The following is a 25,690-nucleotide window of genomic DNA, read 5'->3' on the forward strand; positions in this document are numbered from 1 at the left end:
TGGATGTTTATGGGGTGAGAGGCGACGGGGCCGCGTCTTGAAGCGATGAGCAAGGAGCTCTAGATGGTCCCATGAATCCACGAGTGCGAGTGCCTGTGCCACTCCCTCCACTTTGGATTCCAAGGTTGACGCGGGTGGCCGTTGGGGCACCTCACCTCGGCCACTTTAAGAGGTACGTACCCACCAACACAGCTCAATGCGGCGCCGACCTGCCGCTCCTGCCTGCCTCACTCTGCCTCTTTCCAGGCTGGTTTACCGCAGGTAGCTGCACCTCAGTCAACACTTTCCCCAAGTGCCCACTCGAGACGGGCACGGGAAAGTGACACTTACTTCAGGAGGAATTGGGGACAGTGACTTACGTCAACCCCACGTGACGGATGGGGTCACGGGCCAAGGTGGGGGCAAACCTCCATTATTCCAATGGCAGCTCGTGATTGTTCCGTCTCTCCAAAAAATACCGGAGAAAGAGCTCACCCGGCGGATCTTGGCAAGGGGGTGGAACGCCCGGATTCCCGCCCGTCCGCCGCTTCTTTGCGTCTGCCCCGCGATTTGCTTTTGACAAGCCCCAAGATGGATGCCAACGTCACTTGATGCGACCTCCAGAAGTCCAAATACTCGACAGGCGTGGCCGAGGCCGCGAATGTCGTTACATCGGCTGACCATCCAAGATCAATTGGCCCCGTTGGGATCTGGAGAAGCCCCGGCCCCGGTGGCCGATCGCCGCCGGAAGTGACCAGTGACTGAGGAAGTTTGATTTGGGATCCCAGCCAGCATTTGACGCCTTATGAGGCTTGGACCTGCACAGCCGACAAGATGCAATGCAATGTGTCCCCACGAAAATCATATCACCTCGACTTATCTCGTTGCCTCGTCGTGTCACCTCCCTCGTTCAACAGGACATTGCCGATCACCACCTGTAGTGCAGTCAAGTGTGGCTGCAGCTTACGCCACCACAGCCACCCTGGCGTACCGCCACACTTCCACCAACACCACTACATCACGGCATTCTGGCACATTTCTGGGTAGCATTTGCCGAGTTCAAGGCTAAGGTGTCAGGGTGTGTGCCGTCTCCCGTCATTGAACAACTGTTGGCATGCTAGGTGACATATGCGCCAAAGTAGGATGGCTGAGCTAAGCAAGACGTTTGGGCTTGCAGCTATGCTAACGAACTGGCAGATTTAGGTTCGGCTGAGCATAGCACTCTACTTTGACTTACAAACGGTTTTCTTGCTGGACGTCAAGCCCGAAGGTCTGCCGCCTGCCGTTTGAAAGCTGTCAAGTTTCCTTTCTCTGACATTGGCTACCGGACGGTATATGCCCCGTCTGCTGGGCTTGGCATGCCGAAATTTTCAGCAGCATCGACTCTTGAGCCTGAAAGAGCCTCAAAACGGTTTTTGACCACAAGCATTCGACTCCCAACTCTGGGTCAGTGCCAGGCAACAAATTTGCGCCTACGGCCAAAGCCATTGCTAGCAGGACAAGGAGTAGACCGTGCTGATATGATACATCGGAAATGGGATGGCAACAAGGCCGTTGCGGATTTCGCTACCACATTATAACGTTACGGGTACCTTGCCTTACGGAGTACGCCAACATCTCGATGAACACCCCATCTGATGATTGGGCACCAATTCTAATTGGTTCCAAGGATTATGACGTCCCGTCGGCCCGCCCCATCTCAGGTCAAAACTTGCACTCAGGCGATCTTTTTTGGCTAGAGATAAGAGTTTTATCTGTGTTTTTGATTCAGTCTCTCCATCTCTTTTCCAGTGCGACGCGCTCAGAGATCTTTCTTCCTTTCCCCCTTTTCCAATTGTTCAAAGACGGAATGCTTCCCTGCTAGCAATAACGACGCTGGAGGCGTCGAACTTCACGGGAAGTGATTTACACACATACCGAATACCCAACCGTTCAAAGGGCTGACTGAAGTCCCCGCCGCACACGCGACCGAACCGCATACGACCAAAAACTTACAGTTTAGGCGATAAGCAACGTCAGTTGTGTTTGTTCTCAACTGCCCGATGGCCGCTCCACAAATCACAACACCACTGTCAGCACCCGAAAGTATTCCGGGCACGCGACGCCTTTACGATGAGAACGGCAACAATTTACCTGGAGACGCCTCGCTCTTGAAGCACGGCGACATCGTCCTCGTTCCTCAGCCTACTGAGAGCCCCAATGATCCTCTGCGGTGGTCACTGACCCGCAAGATCTGGCACTCGTGCCTGGTGCTCTATATTGTCGGTCTTACGGCCGCGACCTCCAACAATGCAGGTTCCGGCGCCGATGGTGTGAATGAGGAGTACGGTATCAGCTATGACGCTTTCAACACCGGTGCCGGCGTGCTGTTCATTGCCATTGGGTACTGGACCCTGCTGAGCTCGCCGCTGGTTCACTTGTACGGTCGCCGGCTGGGGTATCTGATCTCCATGGTTGTCAACATTGGTGGTCTCATCTGGTATGCTCGCATCACCAATGTTGGCGGCGTGGTTTGGTCGCAGCTGTTTGTTGGTGCTGCCGAGTCTGTTGGTGAGGCGACTGTGCAGTTATCGCTTCTCGATATCTGGTTTGAACACCAGACGGGTAGTGTGCTTGGTATTTACACCTTTGCGACTGCCATTGGAACCTACCTTGGGTAAGTTTGTCTCCTGCAAGTGTGAAGAGTGCAAAACCGTGAGAGTTCTAAACGCAAGTAGGCCTCTCATCGGCGCATACGTATCAAGCGGCCTCGGCTGGCGATGGATCGGCTACGTGGGCACCATCATCTGCGGCATCAGTCTGATCGTCATCTACTTTGGCCTCGAAGAGACGGAATTCAACCGAGATCGCTATCTTACCGGCAACGGCGAACGCTACCCCGTAGACGACGGTCATCGAACTGCCGCCACCGTGGTGCCAGAGAAGACCTCGGCACAGGCATCAGCCAGAAACTCCGTCAGCATTGAAAGAGACCCAGCTTCGGGCCAGGACGCTTCCGTCACCGAGAAGCAGCAGACCCCGCACCTCGCCGAGACGACTACGGGCACCGACCACGGATCCATGGTCTCGACCACCGCGCGTGGCCGCATGGCCTTCTCCTACTCCCGCCGCAAGACGTACTGGGACCGCATCCGCATCATCACGCCGGCGCCGAACCTCCAGGGCACGGGATTCAAGCAGTATCTCTTCCGCCTATGGCACACCCTCCGAGTCTTCACTTTTCCGGCGGTATGGTACGCGGGACTCCAGTGGGGTCTGCAAAACATCTGCTTGACGTTCTACCTGACGGTCCAGGAGGACTGGTGGTATGGCCCGCCGTGGAACTATTCTGCGGCTGCCGTAGGCAATATGAACTTGCCGACGCTGATTGGAAGTTTGATCGGATGTATCTACGGCGGTTACGGAAGTGACCAGTTCATGTTGTGGATGATTAAGCGGAACAAGGGCGTCATGGAGTCCGAGTTCCGTCTATATCTGATGGCGCTCTGCACGTTGGTATTCCCGACGGGCATGTGGCTCTTTGGCATCGGGAGCGCGCGCGGCTGGGACTGGCCTGTTCCGTATGTTGGGTTGGGCTTCATCGGTTTCGGGTACGGTTGTGCCGGAGACTTGAGCTTGGCGTATCTTGCCGATTCTTTCCCGTAAGTTCTGAGCTCTTCCCAGCTAGGCCTAGAGATATGTAAAGAAACATTAGCTAACGATACTTCGCAGTGAGATGGTATTGGAAGGCATGGTTGGCGTAGCCGTCATCAACAACACGATTGCTATGCTCTTCACCTTCGTAGCTAGCTACTGGCTCGATTCAGGCATGGAGAACTGCTTCATCGCCCTCGGGGTCCTCAGCTTCGTCATCATGGGGTTGAGCTTGCCGATGATCATGTTCGGCAAGAGCTCGCGCCGGTGGGCCAAGGACAGATACTTGCGGTTCGTTGACATCCGTGATGGCTTTGCCAAGTAAAGAAAAGGGGGGCTTGAAAGGTACCTTCTACAGGTGTCTTTCGATAGCATAGGTAGGAACGAGTGTAGATAGTCTTGGGAACCTAGCAGGTTTGGCCAAGGCGTCTGCGTTGATGAGGCTTTTGTTCTGTACACCGTACAATCAGAGATGATAGAAAGCCCCGGCTTCCTGGCTGGGCATGAGTGTTCCACGTTCACAAATGATAATAGATGATGTCTTAGAATGAACATGAACTACCGAAGACACGAAGTGAAGCAAAATACATGCCAAGGGCTGATCCATCATGGGCAAGAGCACACTTGAGGGAAGCAATCTCCACTTGCCATTACTTCCTTCCTCTTTCCGCCATTTCATTGTGGAGGCAAGGGACCTTCCGCAGAACATTCCCTTCGTTAGCTTCTTCCCAAGAACAATCGATGGAACGCTATCGAAGGCTAACCCGCCTCTCCTTCCAAGTATTACCTCAGGTATCATTCTCTCAACGTTCTCATCGCCATTCAGACCCCATTCTATCGTCAACCCTCCAACCTCTTGACCCCTATTGAACTTCATTCAGCATCAGTCACTTTGTCAACGACACGCCGACCCCCACGCCTGCGTTTCCCTCGCCTCTTCCCGGCGTCCTTCCGTCCGACACACCTTGGCTTGGCTTGCAAAGGAACCGATGCGCTGACAACTTGCGCCAAAACAAGACTCCAAACGCCTATCCCCGGAACTTTTGGCCCTGCGCTTACCATGTGCCGCCAGACGACGTTTTGGATGCCTCTTGATGCCTCTCGTTCGTCGATAGCCACGCGTGCCACGCAATCGCGGAGCAATGAACCCAATCTGGAGTCTTCGAGGCTCTCCCGGACCAATGACTGCTTGCCACTGTTGACTACATCAAAGCATACCGTCTGTACCCAGAGAACAGCCATGCTCTTTTGGTATAGAGATTTGCAGACGCTGCAAGATTCTGGTCCACCTCACCCAGCGTTGTCAGAGGTAGACGATGATCTCGACTGCAACGAGCTTGGCTTGACCATGCCTGACTAACAACAGACGAGGTTCAACTCTGGGGATCTATAAGCCTTAGCCCAGAATACACAATTGCCTCGCTGAATATCTTGGCATCTCTGAGCCATCAGGTCATATCAAGGGCTTTGCCCTGTTCTTATCTGTGTCAACTGACACCTACATCACGTTGCTCCTCTCTTCCATACATTGGACTAGCAATACCATGCATTAGGCGTCTGCGTCGGCTAGTAAGTGTCACCAAGCTACGCGCTGACCAAGACCCCAGATCCCATGCTTCAGCTGCAGCAGACAGAGAAGATCGACAGTCATATTGACATCCACGTAAACTCTTTGTCTAGAGCGCCGTTCAGGTCCATGCGAACACGGATGCTGTCGTGGTTCGTTGGCGCGGAGTAAGCCTGGGGTTGCTTTGCATCGAGCCGTTTCGCGTCCTTCTATTGACTGCTTACATCCGCCCTGCGGCTCGGCTTCCTCGTCCACGAAAGCCTGTTCTCCCTCTACCGACGTAGACGCCAAGTTTCGAGTTATCTCAAAGCTCTTCTCTGCAACGAACAGCCCTTCTCGAGCTGTATGAAATCTCGCACCAACTTACGTCAATATTGCCGGCAATCTCGGTGAGTGAGGAGTACACAGCAGAAAAGACCGGCCGGCTAGCATAGGTCTTGAGAACCAACAGCAACGGATACCTGACCGAAGTACCCTGTTCGATCTTCCCAAAGCAAACATGGTGGAACTTTGTCGCTCCTTATCGACCAAACGACCAGGACCCAAGTATTTGGAAAAAAGGTTCGCATTTCCAAATACCCCGACTTATCATGGCACAGCAAAGCCATCGCCCACCAGCCAGCAGTGTGAGCTGAGCTGATTCGATAATATCGAAAGATAACCCAAAAGCCGTTTCGTCGCCTGATGGCTGCCACACCCACATCCTGACATACGCATTCAAATCGATCCGAAGCGCGTCATCGACAATTCGGGAGACATCTTCATTGTCCCATCCAGGTTTTACGGCTGCGTCGCATTTTGATGTCTACGGAGTACGCTCTTTCGGAAAACAATCGGTCTCTTCCGAGGAGTGGATGACTCCAATGGCGATCACGAATCCTCAGAGCCACTCGGCTCGCGTGCCCCGGGTCATGGACCCAGCCATGAGCGATTCCAGGGTAGATCTTTGCTGGAGCACGACGTTAAGCACGACTTTGGACTCCAGAAGTCGTGCTTTGGCTCGCGTCACTTTACATTAACATTGCCGACTCCTCGGGCCTACTTGATGGAGTGTTCTCATGCGTGGACCCGTCGGCGTCTGTTCGCCTTGCCGTGGGGACCCACGTAAAGAGGGAGCATGCCTCTTAGCCTCAGCTCTTGCCGACTTTCTCTCTCTTGAGCTGCCCGATGAGCGTTATGCTAAACACCACCTTCGACTAGCCCAGGTCCAAGGCCAAGCACATTTCGCTATGGTCAAAGCTGCAGCTTGGACAACAGTCTACTAATTAGTGCGTCTTGACTGACATTTCATGTCAGGTCACCTTCATTTTAGGTCAGCAAGGAGCCCGTCGCCGGCTGTTCGTGCTAGTGAGACGCACTGCAGGGATCTCCTTGGCTCCGCAGATATTGGGGTTGAAAATTCGAGGACATTAGCCGGTGCCTATTATCTTTTGCTCTGTTGGAAAATGTTTTTCGGCATCTCGCAACTTGCGGTTCATATCTCAGGGTTGTCAGCCACTCATTGTTCACTTGCCATTTGCTACGCTGCACTTCTCCCGCTGTTTTCGGCGGATTTCCTTTGGCCTGCAGAGAGGCTGAAGACGCCTAACGCTCTGCCCCACGATGGACGAGAACGAGAGCAGCCATCAAAGTCAGCCATTGGCCACGCCTCGGCTTTGACAGGACAGCACGGACGAGCCTGCGGTGCAACCGGCCGAAAGCATGTTGACCGCCGCTCGGCAGTGCCCACAGGAGCCGCCCAATGCCATGGCAATTTCCAACCAAAAGCTTTTACTTGAGTCTGAATCGTGGCGTCCTTAGACAGAGATCTGCTTTGTCTTGCGGCCATTCCGCGGAAACTCGCCCCCAAGCCGGTTCTTGGTCCAGTCCCGACGCCGGCCCATTGAAGGTAGCTGAAATGGAAAACCCGCGATCGCGGCCTTCTAGAGACCAGACGGGTTAGTTTGGAGCGGCGCTGTTCGGATGTGTCTCTGACAGCACCTTGACCATTGGCCGTGCTCAACAAATGGCTTATCGGATGGAACCAGGTTGGCTTGGTGGAAGGCCGTTGGAACATGCACCATGCTTCTACGGCGTTAGTCCACCGCCCGCGGCAGCTCCCCCAGCTTTTCCCTCACAGGGCGGATGGCTTTGGATGCTTGGCTAACGAGGACCAAAAGCGAGCAGCAAACCATCCATCCTTCATGATGGTCGACGGCGGACAGCGGCGCTCTTTGAATCTCAGCAGCGATGTGGACCTGGACCGAGGGAACATGTCGGAAGGCTGTCCGGTGGGTGCGAGCGAGGCCCGGTTGGAACCTGATGCTTGGTTGGTGACAGTTCGCGACGCTGTCAATCTGTCTCTCTCACCACGGCCTTTCCGAAAAGGGGGAGGGCCTAGTTGATAGGATACTTACAAACAGGCACGATGATTGGTGGTCTGAGTCAGGACTCGGTCGTTGGCGTCTTTTAGGCCGACCAGGACGCTCTTTCACCTTCTTAATCTAGAACAGTGGTGGCACCATTGTGCCTATTCCCCGCCTCCTGGCCACCCTGGAAATTGGAATTAGTCGCCTACCTATCGCGCACTTTCTCACAGGGTCATGGTAGCAATGTCGACAAGGTCGAACACATTGGACGAATTCCCAGGGCTCTCCTGGACGCGGAGGCTGGAGAAAGAGGCACACACACGCAGTAGGGCGAGCGTGAGGGACGAAGGGAGTGCGCATGTACCCACAGAGTCAACCAAAGGACGAACCGCCTTGCCCCCAGCTTCGATAGCAAAGGCATGCCCCCCCCCCCCCCATCCGTCGTCGAGGGTTACCCCCAACTCGTCTTGCTTCTCTCGGTCGAATTGGTAGCCAGCGCCCGCTCCGACCAGCAAAAGGCGTTGTGAATGGTTCCCCATTCGTTTAGCAGACGCCCGGACTGCCAGACCGTCTGAACAGCCATTGGCCATGTAACGCTTCTTTACCCCCCTCCCTTCGCGCAGCTCCACGGACCCAGCTACGGTTCTGGCTGCTGCTGGGAGGCCCTCTTATCACTGAAAAAGAGAGCCCCGAAGGGACGGGATACGGGCTTGTTCTACCCATGTGCCACGCTCGCTTTCCTTGTTGAGGAAATTACGCGAAGGAACTTTTGCCTGCAGCTTTCACCACACGGAGGAACTTGGCGACCGCCGACCAATGCCAGTTCAACACCGGAAAGTGGTCTTCGTCTTTCTCGACCAAGAGAGACAGACAGGCCGCGAAGGAAAAGAGAGAGAGAGAGAGAGAGAGAGAGAGACTGAGAGAGAGAAAGAGAGGAAGCGAGAGAGCCCTACCACTCACTTTACCAGCCCAAATTGAAAGGACGAACTGGCCTGGAGCAACGGCTCCCCCATCCATTGTTCCCCCATCCACCCCCATATCTCTCGCTGCCGCACAAGACAACATTGCTTGTCGTTCCGCCAGTTCAGTTCCAGCTCTGGCTTCCCGTCCTATCCTAATCCGACCTGTCTGTTCCTGACCCGTCCTGACCTCGACCTGTGTCAACTGTCGGGGGGCCCTTCAGTCAGTCTTTAATCTTTTCGAACCCTCTCGTTACCCATACTGGACCATGACGCTTTCTCCTCTGCCGCTCTATTTTTAACTTGGCAGCCAAAGTGACCGAGACCTTCTCTTTTATGTGGCGACGATCATGGGCACTTTTGTCTGGTCTCCTCCCACGCTCTCGTCTTTCATTTGAAGGCCCAGTGGCACCCCCTCCATTTGACGGGCGATTGATGCTTGCCACCAGGGCAGCGTGCTGGGCTTCTTGGATGAATCGCATTCGACGACGACACGAGGCACCTGTCCTACCGAGGAGCTTTGACTCGTCCCGAGTCTTGACATCTTTCTAGCCAGCGGTCCGAACCTCTGCTCCACGGGGGACGCGGGACGCGGCCGAGATGTTCAATCATTCTGGGGACAAACCACCCCGCGGTGTTCCCTCTGGATCAGAATATGGAGGCAGTCAACATGGCCGCCTCGCTCTCAACACATCCGGTCAACCATACTCTAGGTTTGGTGTTCCGCTCAACTTTGGCGGTCCCTCGACATGTCCGCCGCCGCAACAAGATTCCGTCCGGAGGGACTTCGACTCATCCATGGACTGGACTTCACCAGCCGCGCAGCAGCATGCGCGTTTCGACGTTGGGTCTTCGATGAACAACGCGCCACAGCAAGACGAAGGAATGGAACTCGATGAATTCAGTCCCCCCGCCGGAGTGTCCAACCTGATTGCGCGGTTTGAGGGGATTCGCGCAGCACCACCAAGCAGTAACAGGATCATGAGTCCGGCCAGTTCAGTCGCAAGCCCGTCAATAGCGAGCCCGTCGTCGGCACATTTTGGCAGCATGCACGGCAGCACAGCAAACATGAGCTCTTCAGGAATGAGTAGAATCACAAGTCCAGTCGCTCACAGCCCGGCCACGCCCAATTTCTTCCGTGCTCCGGAATCATATCGTCCCCCAGTGCCCAGACATACGAAGCCAGTGTTGGATCGCGCACCGTCTAACATTCCCATGTTCACGCCGGATTCACGATTTGGAGATGGAAACAGTCGTATGGCTACTGCTGCTGGTCCCTCGAACCCCGCGCCTCCTCAAGTACATCATCAGCCTCAGCAGTATCAACCACAACCACAACAGCACCAACAACACCAACACCAACACCAACAGCAGCAGCAGCCACAGCAGCAACAGCAGCAACAGCAACAACAGCATCAACAGCATCAACAACCGCAACAAACCGCCGACTTCAGTCAGTTAGATCCTTTCCTCAACACGTCGAATAAGGGGTTTCAGTCACAAGCCAACGCCTTTAACTTCCCGACGACCAGTGACTTCAACAACACCACGAACAAGGGGTTTCAATCGCAAGCTAATGCCTTTAACTTTCCGACGACAAATGACTTCAACAATACGACGGCTAAGCACTTCGCAACCCAAGCAAGCAACTTCAGTCCCCAACCAAACACATTCAGCGTAGTGTCCAAACCTTTCGCTTCCCAACCTAGTGCCTTCAGTCAGTCGGCAACAACCTTCGGAGGTGCCAACGCTTTAAGCTCCCCTGCAAACGCCTTCAGCTCTCTATCAACCACGAATACATTCAGCCCACGCCCGAATGCCAACGCCTTCAGCCCGCCACCTACTGCTTTTAGTCCTGCTCCTACACCCTTCAGCCCAGCGCCGACACCGGCCCCGAGCCTCATTCCCGGCACCCCCGGTGGGATGCAAACGCCCTTTGGCCCTCCGCCTACCACATCATTCCCCGTATGTTGTCTTTCAATTTTGGCAAAGTGTTCCATCTAATCATGTTACAGGGCCATGCTCGAGCACCCAGTATCGCCCCCACGCCAAAGCCTGCAACTGGTAGTCGGCCATCGCGGGAGCAGGTTCCTGCTGAGGCATGGGAGTCTTTCAAGGGGACCATCAAGCATCTGTATTTGGAAGAGCGTCGCCCCCTGAAAGAGGTCATGCAGATCATGGCGGACCAGTATGGCTTCCAAGCAACGTAAGTTTCTATTCTACATCAACGCCCGCTCATCTCATCTCACTGTCGTAGGCCGAAGATGTACAAGACCAGATTCTCCCAGTGGGGCTTTGTAAAGAACAACACCGAGGACGAAGTGAAGAGACTACTTTCTATGAAGTTTCAACGCGATGCCGAGGGCAAAGTGTCCGAATTCGTTCGTAACGGCAGGGTCGTCAATCTGGGCACGTATCTCAAGAGGAAAGGAGTGACGGAGTACGATCTTGTCGACTTTGAAACGCCAGCTCAGCTCCCGTCATACGTGCGATGTCGTACCCCGACACCGCCGCCCGCTCCGGGCTATCTGCGATCACCAGACCTGCTCCGAGCGCAGGAGACGATTGTTGGGAATATGCGGAAAGCATTTTTGCACTGCCGCCAGTTCGAGGTCGAAATTGACAAGCAGGTCGGATGGACATCGATTATGCTTTGGGGTGCCGGGTCAAGCGACATGTTTGCTGATGCGAATAAGAAATTCGAAATGGGCGAACACGACGCGGGTGGTCATCAACTAATGAAGGCATTCAAACGATTGGAGATGGATCTCAAACAACTATCACCACAAGGCATCAAGGAACTATTGCTGGGAATGGTGCATCGCGATGCGGGCATGATGACTGCCCTTTGCAAATATTTGGCGGCATATTCTTCGACGAACTTTGAGCGCTCGCATCCCCTGCGACAGACGTTCTCTACACTATACGAAGTGCAACAAAAGCATGGACCGATCACACTATCGGAGCTTGTCTGGGGCTGCATTCCCACCATCGCCGAGGAACTCGAAGCCATTTACGGACGGCGCCATCCTTACGTAGCCAGGACGTGGATCGACTTGGCCATCTTTTACAACCACGCCAACCCCGAGAGACTCGAGAAACTGCTCTCCGAACTCCAGCCGCTACGGAGACAGATAGCAGGTCGCCATGGACAGGGCAGTGCAGAGGATCTGGCCTTGCGATACGCTGTTGTTCAGCTGATGCAAGCCGCCTGGCCCAACGCCGACAACACGAGAATGGAAGCTCTGGAATTGTGGACTGCGATGAAGGAGGCCGGCCTCGTCTTTCCGGTGCGGGGCGCAGAGCACAACACCTTTTGTTTCCACAGCCCCCTCAAGATCGATCCGTGGGAGAGACGATGCAGGGAGCGATACGACATTGGGACTCAATTCTTCCAGCAACACTGCGGCATCAAAGTGCTGCCCTATTTCGAGGAAGACATGCATTACACCGAGCATGCCCCCGACTCACATTCGGCCTTGGCAGCAGCCTTGGGCCACATGCCCCAATCCAAGTTCTCGCTCATCTAATCGAGCGGGGAAAGTACTGCGTGGCAGAGACTTTGATCGACTTGTCAACTTCTTTGGCGAAACTCATCACCATGGTCGTGATGTTGTATCGACCTGATTGGTAGAGAGCGCTTCCGCCATCAGACGAGCCACGGACAAGCGGCATTCCTTACTTTTCTTTAATATTTTCTTATTTACTGATTCGAGAAGAGGACGCTACGATGCGACGGCCGCAGAAAAACAAAATGCACCTTCGGGCAGGCAAACGAAGGCGACCACCCCGGGTTGTCAGGATTGGGATCAATGATACCTCAAAAGGCCAAACAAACACAGAGCAAGGATTTTTGGATAATTATTCGGAGTATTTGGGTCAGGGCATAACGCCATGGATGATATGTCATGGCCGGCGTCTGGGAGGGGCTTTCCAATTCCAACACACAGCGAGCAGACGTTTTTACGGAATGACACAATTGTACAATAGCATTTGACGCACGGAGAAAGGCGCAGAGGATGAACCCGATACCAATGAGACGCGAGAAGAGGCGGAGATTAGTAGTCCAGCGACGAATGGAAAGACGAAAGATGAAACGATTTCAGAAGCACGATGGAAATTCCCCCGAGAAAGGCGACGAACGATTTGATGATGATTCCCCCGAATAGGATGACCCGGAGGTGTTTGATAGTGGGTGGGTGTTGATGGACGTGATTGAGGTGAGATGAAGGGACGGAGCAAGTGTGGAGAGATGAGCGGCGCGCCAAACCGAAACGGAGGGGATGAGAAACCAACCAACCGAACCGAGTGCCCTGAACGGGCTGATCTACACGACTTTGAGGGACGGGTACGGAGCCGAGTTCGACGAGGATGGGGGAGCGTTTCCGAAGCCCTGGGGCAGGCGGGCATGACGCGATAAGAGAATTCCCACTTTCGCCCATTTGCGCCCATTTGCGGATTCCCATCACCGACACCCTCATCATTCAGCTGTAGGGGAGTTCCCACACCCGGAGGACATGCAGCTGCATGCAGGAAGCCCGGCCATGGGCTTTGCAGATGGATGGAGTTGAGTGGTGGAGTGGTGTTCCTGTCGAACCTGAATCGAGAGTCGCATGCCCAGCAACAGGTGCGTCTTTCGCCTGGCTCTTGGCCGCTTGGCTGTCGGGTCGGTTTCGGTATGCTCCGGACGGCGGGCTGCGAAAGACTGAATAGCCGGTTGGGTCGGGAGGCTGATGGGTTTCCGGCACCGTTTGTCCCGTATCGGAGCCACTTTGACTCGGAACGATGGTGCCGCGTATTTTTGAGGTTTGACTGGAAGACTAGGCAAGCTGTTGCCGGTCAGCCTGTCACGAGAGTCATGATAGCTGTCGGCGAAGTGAACATGAAGACCGACATTGCCGGTACTGCGGTACTGCAGTGCTGCGGAGACATGATGGCTTTTTTCCGTTGTTTCTTTGCCAAGCCGGGATTTCCGTCCAATGTTTTCTTCCTCTGTCAATAACCCCCTGCGCTGAACGGATCTCTCCAGCTGTCAGCATCTGCATTACAATAGAGCCCAGAACAGGGGGAGCCTCCAGGGCCGATGCTCGAACCCACACCACCACTGCTCCTCCGTGTCGAGGGCTGGGACGAGGGGAGGGGTCTAGATTTGGGTAGATAGTCTCCACTAAACAAACAAATAATGGAAACTAGACCTGTTCAAATCTGACAGTGTGTGTGCGAGGGTTCTGGTAATCCGGACCCGCAGAATGGTCATGGTATCCGCATGGAGGGGGAGAAAAGAGCGAGCAAGCGACGAAGGAGACCGCCGGCCGGCCCCAGATCCCGACCAGGGGGGGGGGGCTTGCTGCAGGTGTGCGATTCGGGTTTTGGAGCGATTGCCGCGAAGTTGACATGTGCTTGTCTTTTTGCCCTTTTCGTGGCTAATTGTTTTGTTTGTCCTATAGGAAACACCATTAGATGTTTCCTTCTTTCTCCGCTGTTATTTTCGTAGTCTTTTCTTTGTTGGATCTGCCGCGATTAAGCAGTTTGTTTGTTGTTTTCTCCGATCTCCGAGGATGAAAGGTGTGTCCCAAGTTTGCTTGCCTGCCAGACGGACGAACGGACAGACAGACAGACAGACAGACAGACAGACAGACAGACAGACAGACAGCCCACGGGCCACACCGATTCGCACCTGTCAGTACCTGAGTGTGTATCCGTAGGTAAATAAGGGTGACCGTTGTTCCCAGTTGCAGAGGCTTGATTTCACGTTTGGAATGCGGGCATGAATTGCTTGGTTTTGGAGCCAAGACTGCGGATACCGTGCTGGAGAGATACAAGGGCCATCCCGTTGGCGGATAGTGCCTAGTTCATCTCATCTCGTCACCCGCTCGAAGTTTACGGATACCGACCGTGTGGCCGGGTTGGCGTTAGATGGGCGTGGGATAACGAGCTTTTTGGTAACTTTAGTGATTTGATGACTGGAGGTCGCGGGGCGGTCGGTGCTTTGGTTGAAGCGTTTCAATCGTCTCATTTATGATTTAGTGTAGATGGTTTCCCTTCCTTTTACGGATACGATATCGTTGAACCGAGTGAGCCATGCTTTTTCTGCCCTTTCTTGCCGATTCGATAAGTCTACGTCCGCCACGCGGAAGTGTTGGGCTTATATTTTGGAGGCCACGAGGAGAGTATAGACGGGGGATTACTTAAGGTACGGATACTTCTCAATGATAGTTTTCCTCGTTCGGTCCGGCGGGGAACTTGGGTTTCCCGGATAAGGTTCCCGAGCGAGTCCTGACGATGCGATTGGAGCTGGCAGAGAGGGGCGCACGTGTTTGATGCTTTATGTGAGGCTACCAAGCGGTGTCTCTGGGTATTTCGTGTCGCTGTCGGTGGGCGGGAGACTGGTAGCCTCCAGATCACTACGTCAGCAACGTCTCTAGTACTTGACTACGGTACTTGTCTTCCCATTCATCTCTGGTCGTGCCGGCGTTCCTTGGAACCGGAATCCAGCTGATCTTACTCTCGGATCTTTCCGGTGTTAGCGGGCGCGGCTTGTAAGTTGGTGTCATTGAAGGAGCCATCATTGGGCGGGTGTGGGGGATGAGGGACGGCAGGGAGCTTGAGGCTGGATCTTGTGGTGAGCTTGGCGTCTGCTAGGGCTGAGAGGGAACTGGGTTGGGCTTGATTTAAGTTGGGTTGTGAGATCGGCGGGAGGGCTTGAGATAGGTACAGCCTCGCGTGAGGGGGACCCGTGGGAGTGGTTTGGGTTTGGCGATCTTCGTTGTTGATCACGTCTGTGGGTTTAAGACGGCTTGCGCGCGACGCGCGGGGGGTTCAGAGGTTCAGTCGATGATGGGCGGGAGAGTTCTTGATGCCTTGTCTGAGCATCGACGAAGAGACCAGGGCAAATCTTGTAATTGCTGTGCGTGTTCTAGCATCTAGGGGAGGTTTGGATGCGCTCGGCTGTTGTTGGGTTGCACGTCATGTCGAGTTGTCGATTTGACTGCCAAGATTGTTCACGTTCGCGATGTGTTTTTGCGCCAGACATGTGATGTAAGTCGCACTCGAAGGGTCTGGCGCTGGGCTTCGAATTTGCTCTTCGTTCCAGTTTGAGGCCTCAATTGTTCTCTATTCGATGAGCGAGTATGGTCTTTCCATCTGAAGTCGCACTCTTTCATGGTCTGTTGGCCATAGTCAGCCGTTCCCGTTGTTCCTACTTCGCCTCAGTCTTGGTCAACTCTAGTGCCACTGACAGACGCATATGCGTCCCATTGAATCTGTGTGACGACTTCACTCCAACCATAAGACAGATTTTGATCCGAGAAGGTAGTATGTTGGGCTGGTTGGTGCATGGCTCCATACTGATCGCATTCCTAGTCTTCTCTGGAGGTTGCTTGCCGCATCAAATCCGCTGCGTCTCGCACAAAAAAGCACATCCTAGCCTGCGGTCTTCCGTCTCTCTTAATGCTGAGGCGGGCCTTGAACTATTCGGATGCAAGTCAAAGGCGTTTCTTTAGTTGTCTTCAGCAGCCGGTACCACAGAGCCTCCGGAATCGAATCAAGAACCCCTCAGCAGACCAACTCCCTACTTATCTGGACTTGCAACATGCCTCTCAAAACATGGGTTGCGACCTCATACCACGTCTGAACCGCTCGAAGTGGACCAAAAAGGTTCACTTAGTACTTACATCAACAGCTACGGTCCCCTTCTCACGCAAAAGCAGTCACAACCCCCAAAAAGCAAAAGATTGCGTCGAGGGGGAATCGAACCCCCGGCTCCCCGACGCTGCTGGATGGCAACGGAGAATTTTACCACTAAACCATCGACGCTGGATGATCGAGATGCTTGAGCAACTCTGGTTGGGGACGAGGGAGAAAGAGAGGGTTCTTGTTTGATTGTGCGTGGGGTCCGTTGCGGAGGATGAGGGTTTTCGTGAGGATTTGAGGTGCGGGGCGGGGAGATGGGCAGAGATGGGGTCGGTAGTGGGACTAGGGACCTGGGAATGACGAAGGTTGGAAAGTTGTGGTATTGTGGTTGACAGCCTCCAGGTCTTTTCTGTGTCTTTTGCTGCTTGCGTTGGGAAGTGCTTGTGAGGGTTTGACGTTGCCTTCGAGAGGTTGTAAAACGCGGGGACTGCGGTGGGAGGTAGAAGGGCGTTGACATGAAGCTTCCCCCGGTTTACTTGAAAGATTCCGGAATCTTTGGGATGTTCAAGTATTCCAACCATATTAACAATCGGGTAGGACTAGCTGCAGCTTTAGACAGGGATTGGATGGAAGTGGCCAGAGAGCCCAGTCCTCATCATGGCTCAACTCACCCAAACATGCAGACAGTCAGGGAGTGTTGTAAGCTGAGAACGGTCTTTGCCAATATTAAATTGCAACGCTGCCTCGATCCGAGGAAATTTGTGACTATCTAAAGTCGAATGCAAACGAGAACCATGTTGTAGAAAAGGAGGAGCAAGAAACTAATGAGCGGCTTGGGTCTCCGAATAGGAGCATGGCCCGCATTTTCCTCCAAACTTTGCCCCTACCAGATCGGAAATGCAAGAATAAATAAGCATAATGAACCCAAGAAATAAACCCCGAAAACCAAAGCAAACTGTGTCTTCTGTGAAAGCCTCTCCCAATGCTCCTCTTCCCAGTTACTCATTGCCCTCACTAGGCTCCTTTTTGAAAACGATCTCACCGCGCGCCGTCGCCTCGGCAAGCTCATCCTCCTTGGCAAACTCGTTGCTAGTGTCATCGTCGTCATCGTGATCATCAAAAGCGATCAAGGGCGCAGCCTGAGGAAGACGAGCTTGAACTTTCTCCCACTCCTTCCGCCAGACACCAATGAGATCAATGAGCTTCTTCTCCGTCTCCTCGTTGATCTCGTCGGCATCATCGTTCTTCTTGCTTTTATTAGCGCAGAGCCGGGTTGAGATGCGCTTGAACTCCTTGTGCATCATCGCGCCACAGCCGTCCTTGGGCTCTTGCCAGTAACGCTTAGTGGCGAGAATCACCTGGTGTACCTCGTCTCTGAGTTTCACCTCGAGGTCATCGCGAGCCTTTCCGAACATGGCGAAACCTACGCTCTGCACGTGCTCGGATATCTCTGCCGACTGCCTCTTCATGATTCCCTTGCCTGCTTGAAAGTCAGTGTCTGATTTTCTCCGCGAGGCCCATTGGACAACAAGACTCACCCGTCTTACTGAGCGCGGCCTCGAAACCCGGCTTCATCTCCTGGAGCAGCTTGCTCAGAACGTCAACCTTTGACATTCTCAAAGCCTTGAGGCGAAGGGCATCTATGCTGGCCAAAATCTTGTCTGTGAAGAACAGGAAGACGTTTTCCATTTTGTAAGAGTTCTTCCTCACCATGTCCCGGAATGAGACCGGAAGCTCCTCGTCGCCCAGAAGAAGTCCGATCCATTTTTCGAACGCGAGGTGTACGGTGCCCCTGACCTTGTCTTTTAGTGTGGGAAATTTGCGCGAGAAGGCAGTTTGCCACTTCTCATGGTGCCCTCTCCAGAATGATGTATGCCTTTTCCCAAGTTAGCTCTCGACGGAAATTAGGGACGTTGTGAGTGGCACTTACACATCAGCCATCCAGTTGAAGGTGCGTCGAGCTGCGCCCTTTTTCGGAACAGTTCTATAAAGACCTCCGTGTCTCCTGATCGAAGCCTTGTAGGTACTCCAGTGCAGCTTCTCATGTTTGCCTGCAGAAGACGCATGGCCTCTCGGGTTCTTTCTCTCCCATGCCTTGACGGCATGTTTGAGGTTGTTAAACGACCTCTCTACCTGGTCTTCCCCGTTCTCGCCAAGCCTGATGTAGGCTGTTCTCACAAGATTCTTCTGTCTTAATGGCTTCATGAGGATCAAATGGCGTTGGATCTTGCTCTTCAGCTTATTTATGATTTGCTATGAAAGATCAGCATTGTCGTTCCCTTCTTGTGACAGACTTCAACTTACCTTCAAATCGTCACCAACATCACGGACTGCTTGTCGAACTTTCTTCTTCTCATCTGTGGTGAGAATCGGCAAGGTATTAAAGTCATCCTGCGTCCATCCATGAACCGCGTCGAAAAGCACCTGAATATGATGCAGGTCGCTGTCAACCCATGCTTCCCTAATGGGAAGAGACGTATCGGTAAGCCAATTACCCAAAGCTGGGATACCGGTGGACTCCGCGGTTGGGAAACCTTTCGGATCCTTACCGTTACTCATCTTGTGATATGCATGACTGCTGATAGGGAAGACCGCAGGAATTGATGAGGCAATTGCCTTAGAAGTCGAGTGGTTCTTTGCTGCTTTCAGCAGACTTTCGACAACGTTCTGTACCATTTTGAAGTTCCGTTCCTGAATGCAGAGATACGTCAAGTGAGACTCGCCCTCTTCAATTGCCTGCTCGCCTTCCAACTGCGTCTCAACTAGCCGTGTCGTCATGGACTCGTCGTCTTCATGCGAGTCACTTTTCTGTCTCTTGGCATCTCTTGAAGTACCAGAGATGGATTTGCGTTTTTTGGTGCCACCTCTTTTCTTCACAGACACTCGCGTGTAGTCTTCTGCCTCAGAATCGAACTCCTCATCTTCAGACTCTTCTTGCGGGGGACCTCTCAGACGATGATGCAGCTCTATAATCTCTTCAGTCGGAAACTCATCGGCAGCATTGGCGGTTTGGATGTCATCGATCTTGGTGATCACCACACAAAGAGAGTCTGCTTTGAACTTGTTGTCCAAATGAAATCTCATCAAGTCGTTCTCCGTGAAGATGAGGTCTGCGGCTGCCTTATTGTCTCCTGCTCGGGATGCCGGAGAAACGACAATCTGTTTCGCCAATCGGTCTTGGAATGTCTCAGCAATCTCTGCCCGGAAAGATAGAGCATCTTGAGTGCCGGGGAGATCAACGAGTCTGATGCCATGACGGAGAATGGGGGCCTTGAGATATACCTCGACCTGCTCGACCAACGGCCAATACTGAGTCCTGTGTGAGTTCAGTTCCACACTCTCCGCGAAAGGCCTCAGGATCTTCTTAAACTGATTCGCATTGGGGGCTGAAATGGTTTTCTCGCAAGTTTTCTCGTCGCTGGTTATCCGAGCTCCCCGACCGCGAATTTTATTAAAGTTCCCTTTCTCCATGATCTGAATCGATGAAAGATTTCGGACATCTTCCTCCTTCAGACCCGACCAAGCGCGAATAATGTCGATATTCCGTTTGTTGTAGTAAGTGCAACCTCCGTCTTGGTCTGCATCGTCGTCATCTTGAGCTTCATGTTGGTTACCTGGGTCTGCAAGCTCTTCCTTGATACCGTCTAGCTCAGCTTCGACAGTGGCCCAACTCTTGAATTTGATCTTGGCCCTGTAGCGCTTGTTGTCTCCAACTTCATGGTTGTACCCGTAGATACAAACAGCTGCCGTGCAAGCTTCCACTTGTGACGTCGGAACGATATCGCTTCGAAGAAGCTCATTGAGAAGGGAGCTCTTTCCCAGACCTGTTTCGCCTTGGACGCCGACGAGGATTTCTCGAGACTGAGATGTACGCTTCAAATTCTCTGGTAAGAAAGTTAGCAAGCCCCGAAAGACGATGAAAGAAAGACTCACGGAGATTAGTCTCCCAATCTTTCACATCTTGCTTGTGACTGGGGTTGGAGATAGGTTGGAGAAGTTTGGGTATGTCCTGAAGCACACCAAGGCCGAACTCGCGGGCCTTTTCCTTCGCCCTGACTCGGTCACCGATGTTGGTGAGAATTGATCCGTGAGGGACCCCTATTAGCTTGGACACATTGGCCATTTTGGCTCAAGTAAGACGTCCAATGATCTTGCAGTGAAATGCTGGAGGTAAGGAAGTTGATGTCAAGAGGGATTTGAAAGTTTAAGTGAGAACTATGGGCAAAGAAAGTGAGCGATGGTCTTGGGAAATGGCCCTGATGATGTTTGTGTTTGAAGTTGTGAAGAATGTTGAACGTCAGTTGTAATGAAGGTTTGAAGGCAAGAGGGTTGTAGGTAAGAGAGGTAAAGGAGGTTAGAAGAAGTGAAGATCAAAAGTAGTGAAGGCTAGATGCAATAAAGGTGAGAAGCAATGAACTTTGGAAGCAATGCAGTCCGTTGATGTGTGGAAGTGTTGAAGTTGTGGAAGAGTGAGAGGTTGGAGGTGTAAAGTTGAAGCTGTGAGAGGCAGAAGAGAGGTTTAAATAGGGTCGAGACGGGTGGGATGTGAAAGAAGGAGGAAGGAGGCATTCGAGAGGACCTTGCCAATCATAGATGGGAAGGCAAGGACAAATGGATCAAGGCTAAGGCAGGAGGATTAGAGATATAGCTCCTCCCTTTGCTGTTGGATTTCTCGGAGATGACACTGAGAGGAACTGTTTGTTGTTGAATAGTGATCTTCCACCTGGGGCATGAAGATGAGTGGGAAAGAGTCCAAGCCTGGTAGTGTTTGAATCTAGCAGCTAAGAGGATTGCTCTTATGTTTGGTTGATTAGATCTTGGACCATCCCCAAGATCACTCAATTCAAGGAACACACGGAAAGACCTCTGGGTACCACCTTCTTGTCACCTGAATGATGAACATGCTTGATTTAATTGCTGATTGGGGTATTTCCTACACTTCGAGACGTCAATGAAGCGCCTCTCTTCATGGGTATATGGCTCCATTTCAAGTTCTTCGACTCTCATCGCACCTTCTTACATGGGGACGATGTAGCCACCCCCTTCGCTCCTTCACTGTACATGTACCCTGATGTGACCATCCTCTCCTTCCTTTTGTATCCAAGAAAACCCTCGTTGGTAAGTACTTGCCTGGATGGAAACAAAACGGCATAGGTCTACCAGCGTGGCTTAACTGGCTTGAGTGGCTTCACCTTTGGCTCTGTGGCTCCTGCTTGGGGTTCCGCTGTTCCTTTAGCATCGGCCTTGGACGTAGTCTCAGCTGTGGTGCTGGCACGTTCAAGCGTAGCTTCACCTTCAGCCTCCTTGGTCGAAGGACGCGAAGCCGAATCGGTCTCGTTGATGGCCTTGGCGGGAGCTGTGGGGTTGATGGCGGAACTACCTCAAGAGTCAGATCCAGAACCGACTCGAGTTGTGGCCATGAGCTGGGCGGTGAAGTCGGCTGCGGTCATGGGCGCCGCGGGAGCTTTGGCTGAGCGCTTTGGTGTAAATTCGGCTCTGGCTTTCATCGTGGGCCGTTTGGAGAATTCAGCCTTCCTGTCGATCCTGGTCGTACCTATGGGTTTGATGACGGCGCTGCCCCAAGCATTGGGTGCTGAAACTCGTGCTGTCGACATGAATTGGGTGGCGAAGGCATCTCTGGTCATGACTGCAGCCGAACCTTTTGGCGTAGCTGTGCTGGTGGTCGCAAACCCGGCTTCGCGCTCGACCTCCGCCTCGGGTGCCTTGTCCTTGGGCTCGTCGTCCCCGCGCATCTCCCGTTCGATTCTCTCCTGAATGATCCGGGCACGCTCGGCCTTGGCCCTGATGTACCCTTCCCTCGCCTCCTCCTCCAGCCTGAATTGCTCCTGGACGAGTTCCTCCTGGCGCTCCTCCTCCCTCCTCTTCCTGTCGAGCCTTCGCTTCTCCGCACTCTCCTCGGCGACCTTCTCTGCGGAGGGATACTCGGCCATGTACGCCTGCAGCTTCCACAGGTAGAGCTGTAGCGGGGTCGACGGCTTCTTCTTGACGACGAAGAGCGACTTTTTGCGGAACAGGGGCATTTTCATCAGCTTGGCGAGGTACTCTGGCCCCATGAGCCGCCCGATATCGTAGATGGGCAGGCTCTTTTCGTACTTTGCGTCAGGGACATCGTAGGTCGCAAATGGCTTGATCTGTCCTTCCTTCATCCATTCATCCCACCGACTCTCTTCCGTAGGAACCTTTGCCGTGTCATACCATAGCAAACAGCCCCGCTTCTCCGACTCGTGAACATCCTCCCACCTCTCGAGGGGCTCAATGTAGGACCTCTTCTGGTTGTTCATCTCGACGGAGTAAGCAATGTTCTTCATGACATTCTTGCGTAGGTTGTCGAGGACAAAGTCGCCCATGTCCTCGCGCCACACCAGACGCTTGGGAATGTCCGAGTTCATGACCTTTTGGTTCCTGCCCAGGAGCGTCCTCCACCCGTCTCCAAAGGGCGTCTTGCCACGTTTTCCTGCCATGGAGTCGATGATGGGTTTCCTAAGGACCACATAGGCGGAAGGGGATTCGATGAGTAGCTGGTCTGTTTCTTTTTGCCTTGCGAGGGAATCCTCGAGGGGTTCTGTTCTGGATGGTTTTCTGTTTGATATCGCTGTAGAGCGGCTCTTCTCCTTTGTGTTGTGCTTCTCGGATCCGACTGCTTTTTCGAAATGTTTCTCAAAGTCTTCTTCTGTGATGTTGAGATTTCGAGGTCCCTCTTCGCTTTGCTCTTTGGATTCGACTACCTCCTCTTCAGGTTTCGTGGATCCGGCCGTCTGTTCAAAACGCTTTTCGAACCTATCATCGGCATCATCAGACTTCTTGGCCTCGCCATCCTCTCTGAAAGCTTTCTTGAGTTCGTCCTTTTCATTGTCGAGCTCTTTAGGGCTCTCTTCGGCGTGTTCCCTTGACCCATCCTCCACATCGTCATGCTTTTCAACTCCGTCCTCCACATCGTCGAGCTCTCCGCATACATCTTCCATGGCCTGTTTATGTGTCCACGATACTTCAATGTCGCCCGGCATGAACCAGTGACCCTTGGTGTCTGGGTTCGTAACGGCCTTGAAGTTCTGAAGAAAGTATTTCGGCAGAGATGCCCCCGTGACGGGACAGAATCGGATAGGCGAGGCAAGGGCATGAACTACAGGGAGCCAGTCGTATCAGCATTTCCGTTCCTCAAAATCCTCGTGCAAATGGATGCGTGGCACGCTACTGACCGTACGGATTCTGTTGCACCTTGACGCGGAACCTGCCCCCATTGGGCTTCTTGTTCACGATAATGTACTTTGTATTATCCTGCTTCTTCTCATCCCACCCCATTTTAATTACGTACTTGTGCTTCTTCGGCGCTCTCCCTGATGATGACGAGGGAGGAGGCCGGTGTGTGGATTTGGGCCTGGGCTTGGGCGTCCTGTACCTCGTGCGTACGTCCATCCACACGGGGTCCATGACGGGCGAGATGGGCAGGTCGCCGGCCGAGGTGCGGACCTTCTTGTTCTCCTTGTCGATTCGTACATCTTTGGCGATATCGTCGTGTCCTATGACCTCTTGTATTCTCCTGGTGAATTGCGCCTGTCTTTCTTCTGCCTTGCGCTTTGGCGCATTTGCATTTGTCTTTTTTCTTAACATCAGCCGATTCCTTTTCGCTGCCTTGGATTCTGTCTCCCTTGTTGACGCCCCGGACAGGAATTCGAGCCACGCTTTGGTCGGGGGGTTTGAGCCATATTTTCTATGTGAAATTTGGGGCACTCGTCGAATGCCTGGGAATGGCCTCATCGCGATCGAGGGGTAGACCCCCGGAGGAGGAAGCAGTAGTCGCAAACTGTCGCCAGTGTGGCCGCGAATGGTCTCGGTCGACTCGAAAGGGGGGATCTTGCTGACGGTAATAGGCACGTACTACAACAGACGTTAGAAAATCGCCCGGGGTTTTCAAGATTCGGAACGGGTCCCCGGGGTGGTGGCCCAGCTCAAGAATACGGCGCAGACGAAAAAGAGCTTTACGCGCCTCGGGGCAATTTTTAGACGAGGACGCGTGGGGGAGCTCGGAGCTCGGGGGGCGCAGGGGGGGCGTTTTTGGGGGGTGCGGCGCCGAGCAGCTTTCCCAGCGGACGTCACACTGCCGTTGATTGCCGCTTTTCGCATTCGTTCTGCATCTTTGACACTGCAACACCACACAAGCGACCTTGACATCGCGCCGCAGCCATGAACTGTCAAAGGACACTATTCCGAGCCCTGAGAGCCGTCCCGCGGCGGCAGCACGTCAGGGCCTTTTCAAACTTTCCAGTCCCAGGCGGCTTCCCTCCCGTCGCAGGAGGCGGCAGCCCGCCCGTCGGAAACATCCCTCTGCCCTACATCACCGAGGTTTCGGTTCGTTCACCCATGGCACTTTGGACATATCTAGGTCGCGATAGCTAATTGATCAGTCGAGCGGATGGAGAACATGTTAGTAGCGACCGCTACGGCAATTGGGTACCCCCCTAGCTGACCACGCAGGTAGACGACATCTTTTCCAAGCTGCTTCAGGTACGATCCCATAGACACTTCGAGTTGTCGCGCGCATCAAGCTGACACATATAGGAACGCATTGTTTGCCTCAATGGCGCGATCGACGATACCGTTTCCGCATCGATAGTAGCACAGCTCCTGTGGCTCGAGTCCGATAGCCCCGACAAGGCGATTACAATGTACATCAACTCACCAGGAGGCTCAGTATCATCAGGTTCGCGAACATACCCAATCTCCAGTCGGAGGGCGAAACGCGGAAGACAGGTTACTGATGAAGATTTGAAGGACTGGCCATCTACGACACAATGACATACATCAAGTCACCAGTATCAACAGTCTGCCTCGGCGCCGCCTCCTCCATGGCAGCGCTGCTTCTGACGGGAGGCGAGGCTGGCAAGAGATACGCCCTGCCTCACAGCTCCGTCATGATTCACCAGCCGCTTGGCGGGACGCAGGGCCAGGCGTCGGATATCCTCATCTACGCGAACCAGATCCAGCGCATCCGAAAGCAGATCAACGAGATTATGAAGCGCCATATCAACAAGTCGTTTGGGAACGACAAGTACAGCTTGGAGGAGATCCACGACCTGATGGAGCGCGACAACTACTTGTCGGCGGAGGAGGCCAAGAGCATGGGCGTCATTGACGAGATTTTGACGCGGAGGGAGGAGAAGGACCTCAAGGAGAAGGATTCGACGGAGGAGCACAAGACGAAGCCCTAAGCCATGGGGGGCTTGCTCAATTGATATCCAGAAGTGTGATTTGTAACACCGGCTCTATTCGTAGTGAAGCTAAGGGAGCTGAGCCGCGATTGTAGGAGAGGATTATGGAGGCAGCACGCGCGTTGCCGGGTAGCCGCGACCCACTTCCGGCGGGATCGGTCTGAAAAACTGGGGCTCTTCCGGGACCGGAAGCATTCCGGGCTTATCGGAAATAAGCATGAGGTAATCTGATGAGGTAAAGTTGGGAACAACTTCACAACACCTTGATGTTTCTCACGGCCTCGGACTATCTTCATTCAAAACAATAGAGACTCTATGCAAGTTCAATTGAAGATAAGCTGCACC

At 53.4% G+C, this 25,690-nt stretch overlaps 7 protein-coding genes and 1 non-coding gene across 8 annotated transcripts; 3 read left to right on the forward strand and 5 right to left on the reverse strand.

Annotated features, from left to right (window-relative positions):
* Positions 1-2,021: 2,021 nt before the first annotated feature.
* BDP81DRAFT_389988 (major facilitator superfamily transporter) lies at positions 2,022-3,937 on the forward strand (the record flags this gene model as incomplete). Its single annotated transcript, XM_060587342.1, has 3 exons — positions 2,022-2,635; positions 2,697-3,620; positions 3,691-3,937. The coding sequence occupies 3 exons, from the start codon at positions 2,022-2,024 to the stop codon at positions 3,935-3,937; spliced, it is 1,785 nt and encodes a 594-aa protein (XP_060451033.1).
* Positions 3,938-6,444: 2,507 nt separating this feature from the next.
* BDP81DRAFT_92417 (uncharacterized protein) lies at positions 6,445-7,403 on the reverse strand. Its single transcript, XM_060596499.1, has 2 exons — positions 6,693-7,403; positions 6,445-6,599 (listed from the first exon to the last, which is right to left on the reverse strand). The coding sequence occupies exon 1, from the start codon at positions 7,233-7,235 to the stop codon at positions 6,699-6,701; it is 537 nt and encodes a 178-aa protein (XP_060451034.1). The 5' UTR covers positions 7,236-7,403; the 3' UTR covers positions 6,445-6,599; positions 6,693-6,698.
* Positions 7,404-10,492: 3,089 nt separating this feature from the next.
* BDP81DRAFT_307716 (Clr5 domain-containing protein) lies at positions 10,493-12,016 on the forward strand (the record flags this gene model as incomplete). The annotated part of the gene is made up of 2 exons (XM_060583382.1): positions 10,493-10,692; positions 10,744-12,016. 2 exons carry the CDS (start codon positions 10,493-10,495, stop codon positions 12,014-12,016), a joined length of 1,473 nt encoding a protein of 490 aa, XP_060451035.1.
* A 217-nt stretch (positions 12,017-12,233) lies between these two features.
* Positions 12,234-13,210, reverse strand: BDP81DRAFT_92428 (uncharacterized protein). Its single transcript, XM_060596500.1, has one exon. The coding sequence runs from the start codon at positions 12,936-12,938 to the stop codon at positions 12,450-12,452; it is 489 nt and encodes a 162-aa protein (XP_060451036.1). The 5' UTR covers positions 12,939-13,210; the 3' UTR covers positions 12,234-12,449.
* A 3,010-nt stretch (positions 13,211-16,220) lies between these two features.
* On the reverse strand, positions 16,221-16,301 carry BDP81DRAFT_t57. The gene has a single exon. It is a non-coding gene; the product is annotated as a tRNA-Gly (tRNA).
* An 815-nt stretch (positions 16,302-17,116) lies between these two features.
* BDP81DRAFT_445675 (uncharacterized protein) lies at positions 17,117-20,241 on the reverse strand (the record flags this gene model as incomplete). The annotated part of the gene is made up of 5 exons (XM_060591983.1): positions 17,117-17,598; positions 17,657-17,994; positions 18,049-18,371; positions 18,423-20,002; positions 20,052-20,241. The coding sequence occupies 5 exons, from the start codon at positions 20,239-20,241 to the stop codon at positions 17,117-17,119; spliced, it is 2,913 nt and encodes a 970-aa protein (XP_060451037.1).
* A 1,258-nt stretch (positions 20,242-21,499) lies between these two features.
* On the reverse strand, positions 21,500-23,747 carry BDP81DRAFT_389991 (uncharacterized protein; the record flags this gene model as incomplete). Its single annotated transcript, XM_060587343.1, has 2 exons — positions 21,500-23,259; positions 23,336-23,747. The coding sequence occupies 2 exons, from the start codon at positions 23,745-23,747 to the stop codon at positions 21,500-21,502; spliced, it is 2,172 nt and encodes a 723-aa protein (XP_060451038.1).
* Positions 23,748-24,262: 515 nt separating this feature from the next.
* On the forward strand, positions 24,263-25,690 carry BDP81DRAFT_340346 (ATP-dependent Clp protease proteolytic subunit). Its single transcript, XM_060586020.1, has 5 exons — positions 24,263-24,485; positions 24,542-24,560; positions 24,616-24,641; positions 24,696-24,837; positions 24,909-25,690. The coding sequence occupies exons 1-5, from the start codon at positions 24,321-24,323 to the stop codon at positions 25,343-25,345; spliced, it is 789 nt and encodes a 262-aa protein (XP_060451039.1). The 5' UTR covers positions 24,263-24,320; the 3' UTR covers positions 25,346-25,690.

Source organism: Colletotrichum phormii (assembly GCF_030913505.1).
Source record: "Colletotrichum phormii strain CBS 102054 chromosome Unknown BDP81scaffold_2, whole genome shotgun sequence".
Taxonomy (NCBI): domain Eukaryota; kingdom Fungi; phylum Ascomycota; class Sordariomycetes; order Glomerellales; family Glomerellaceae; genus Colletotrichum; species Colletotrichum phormii.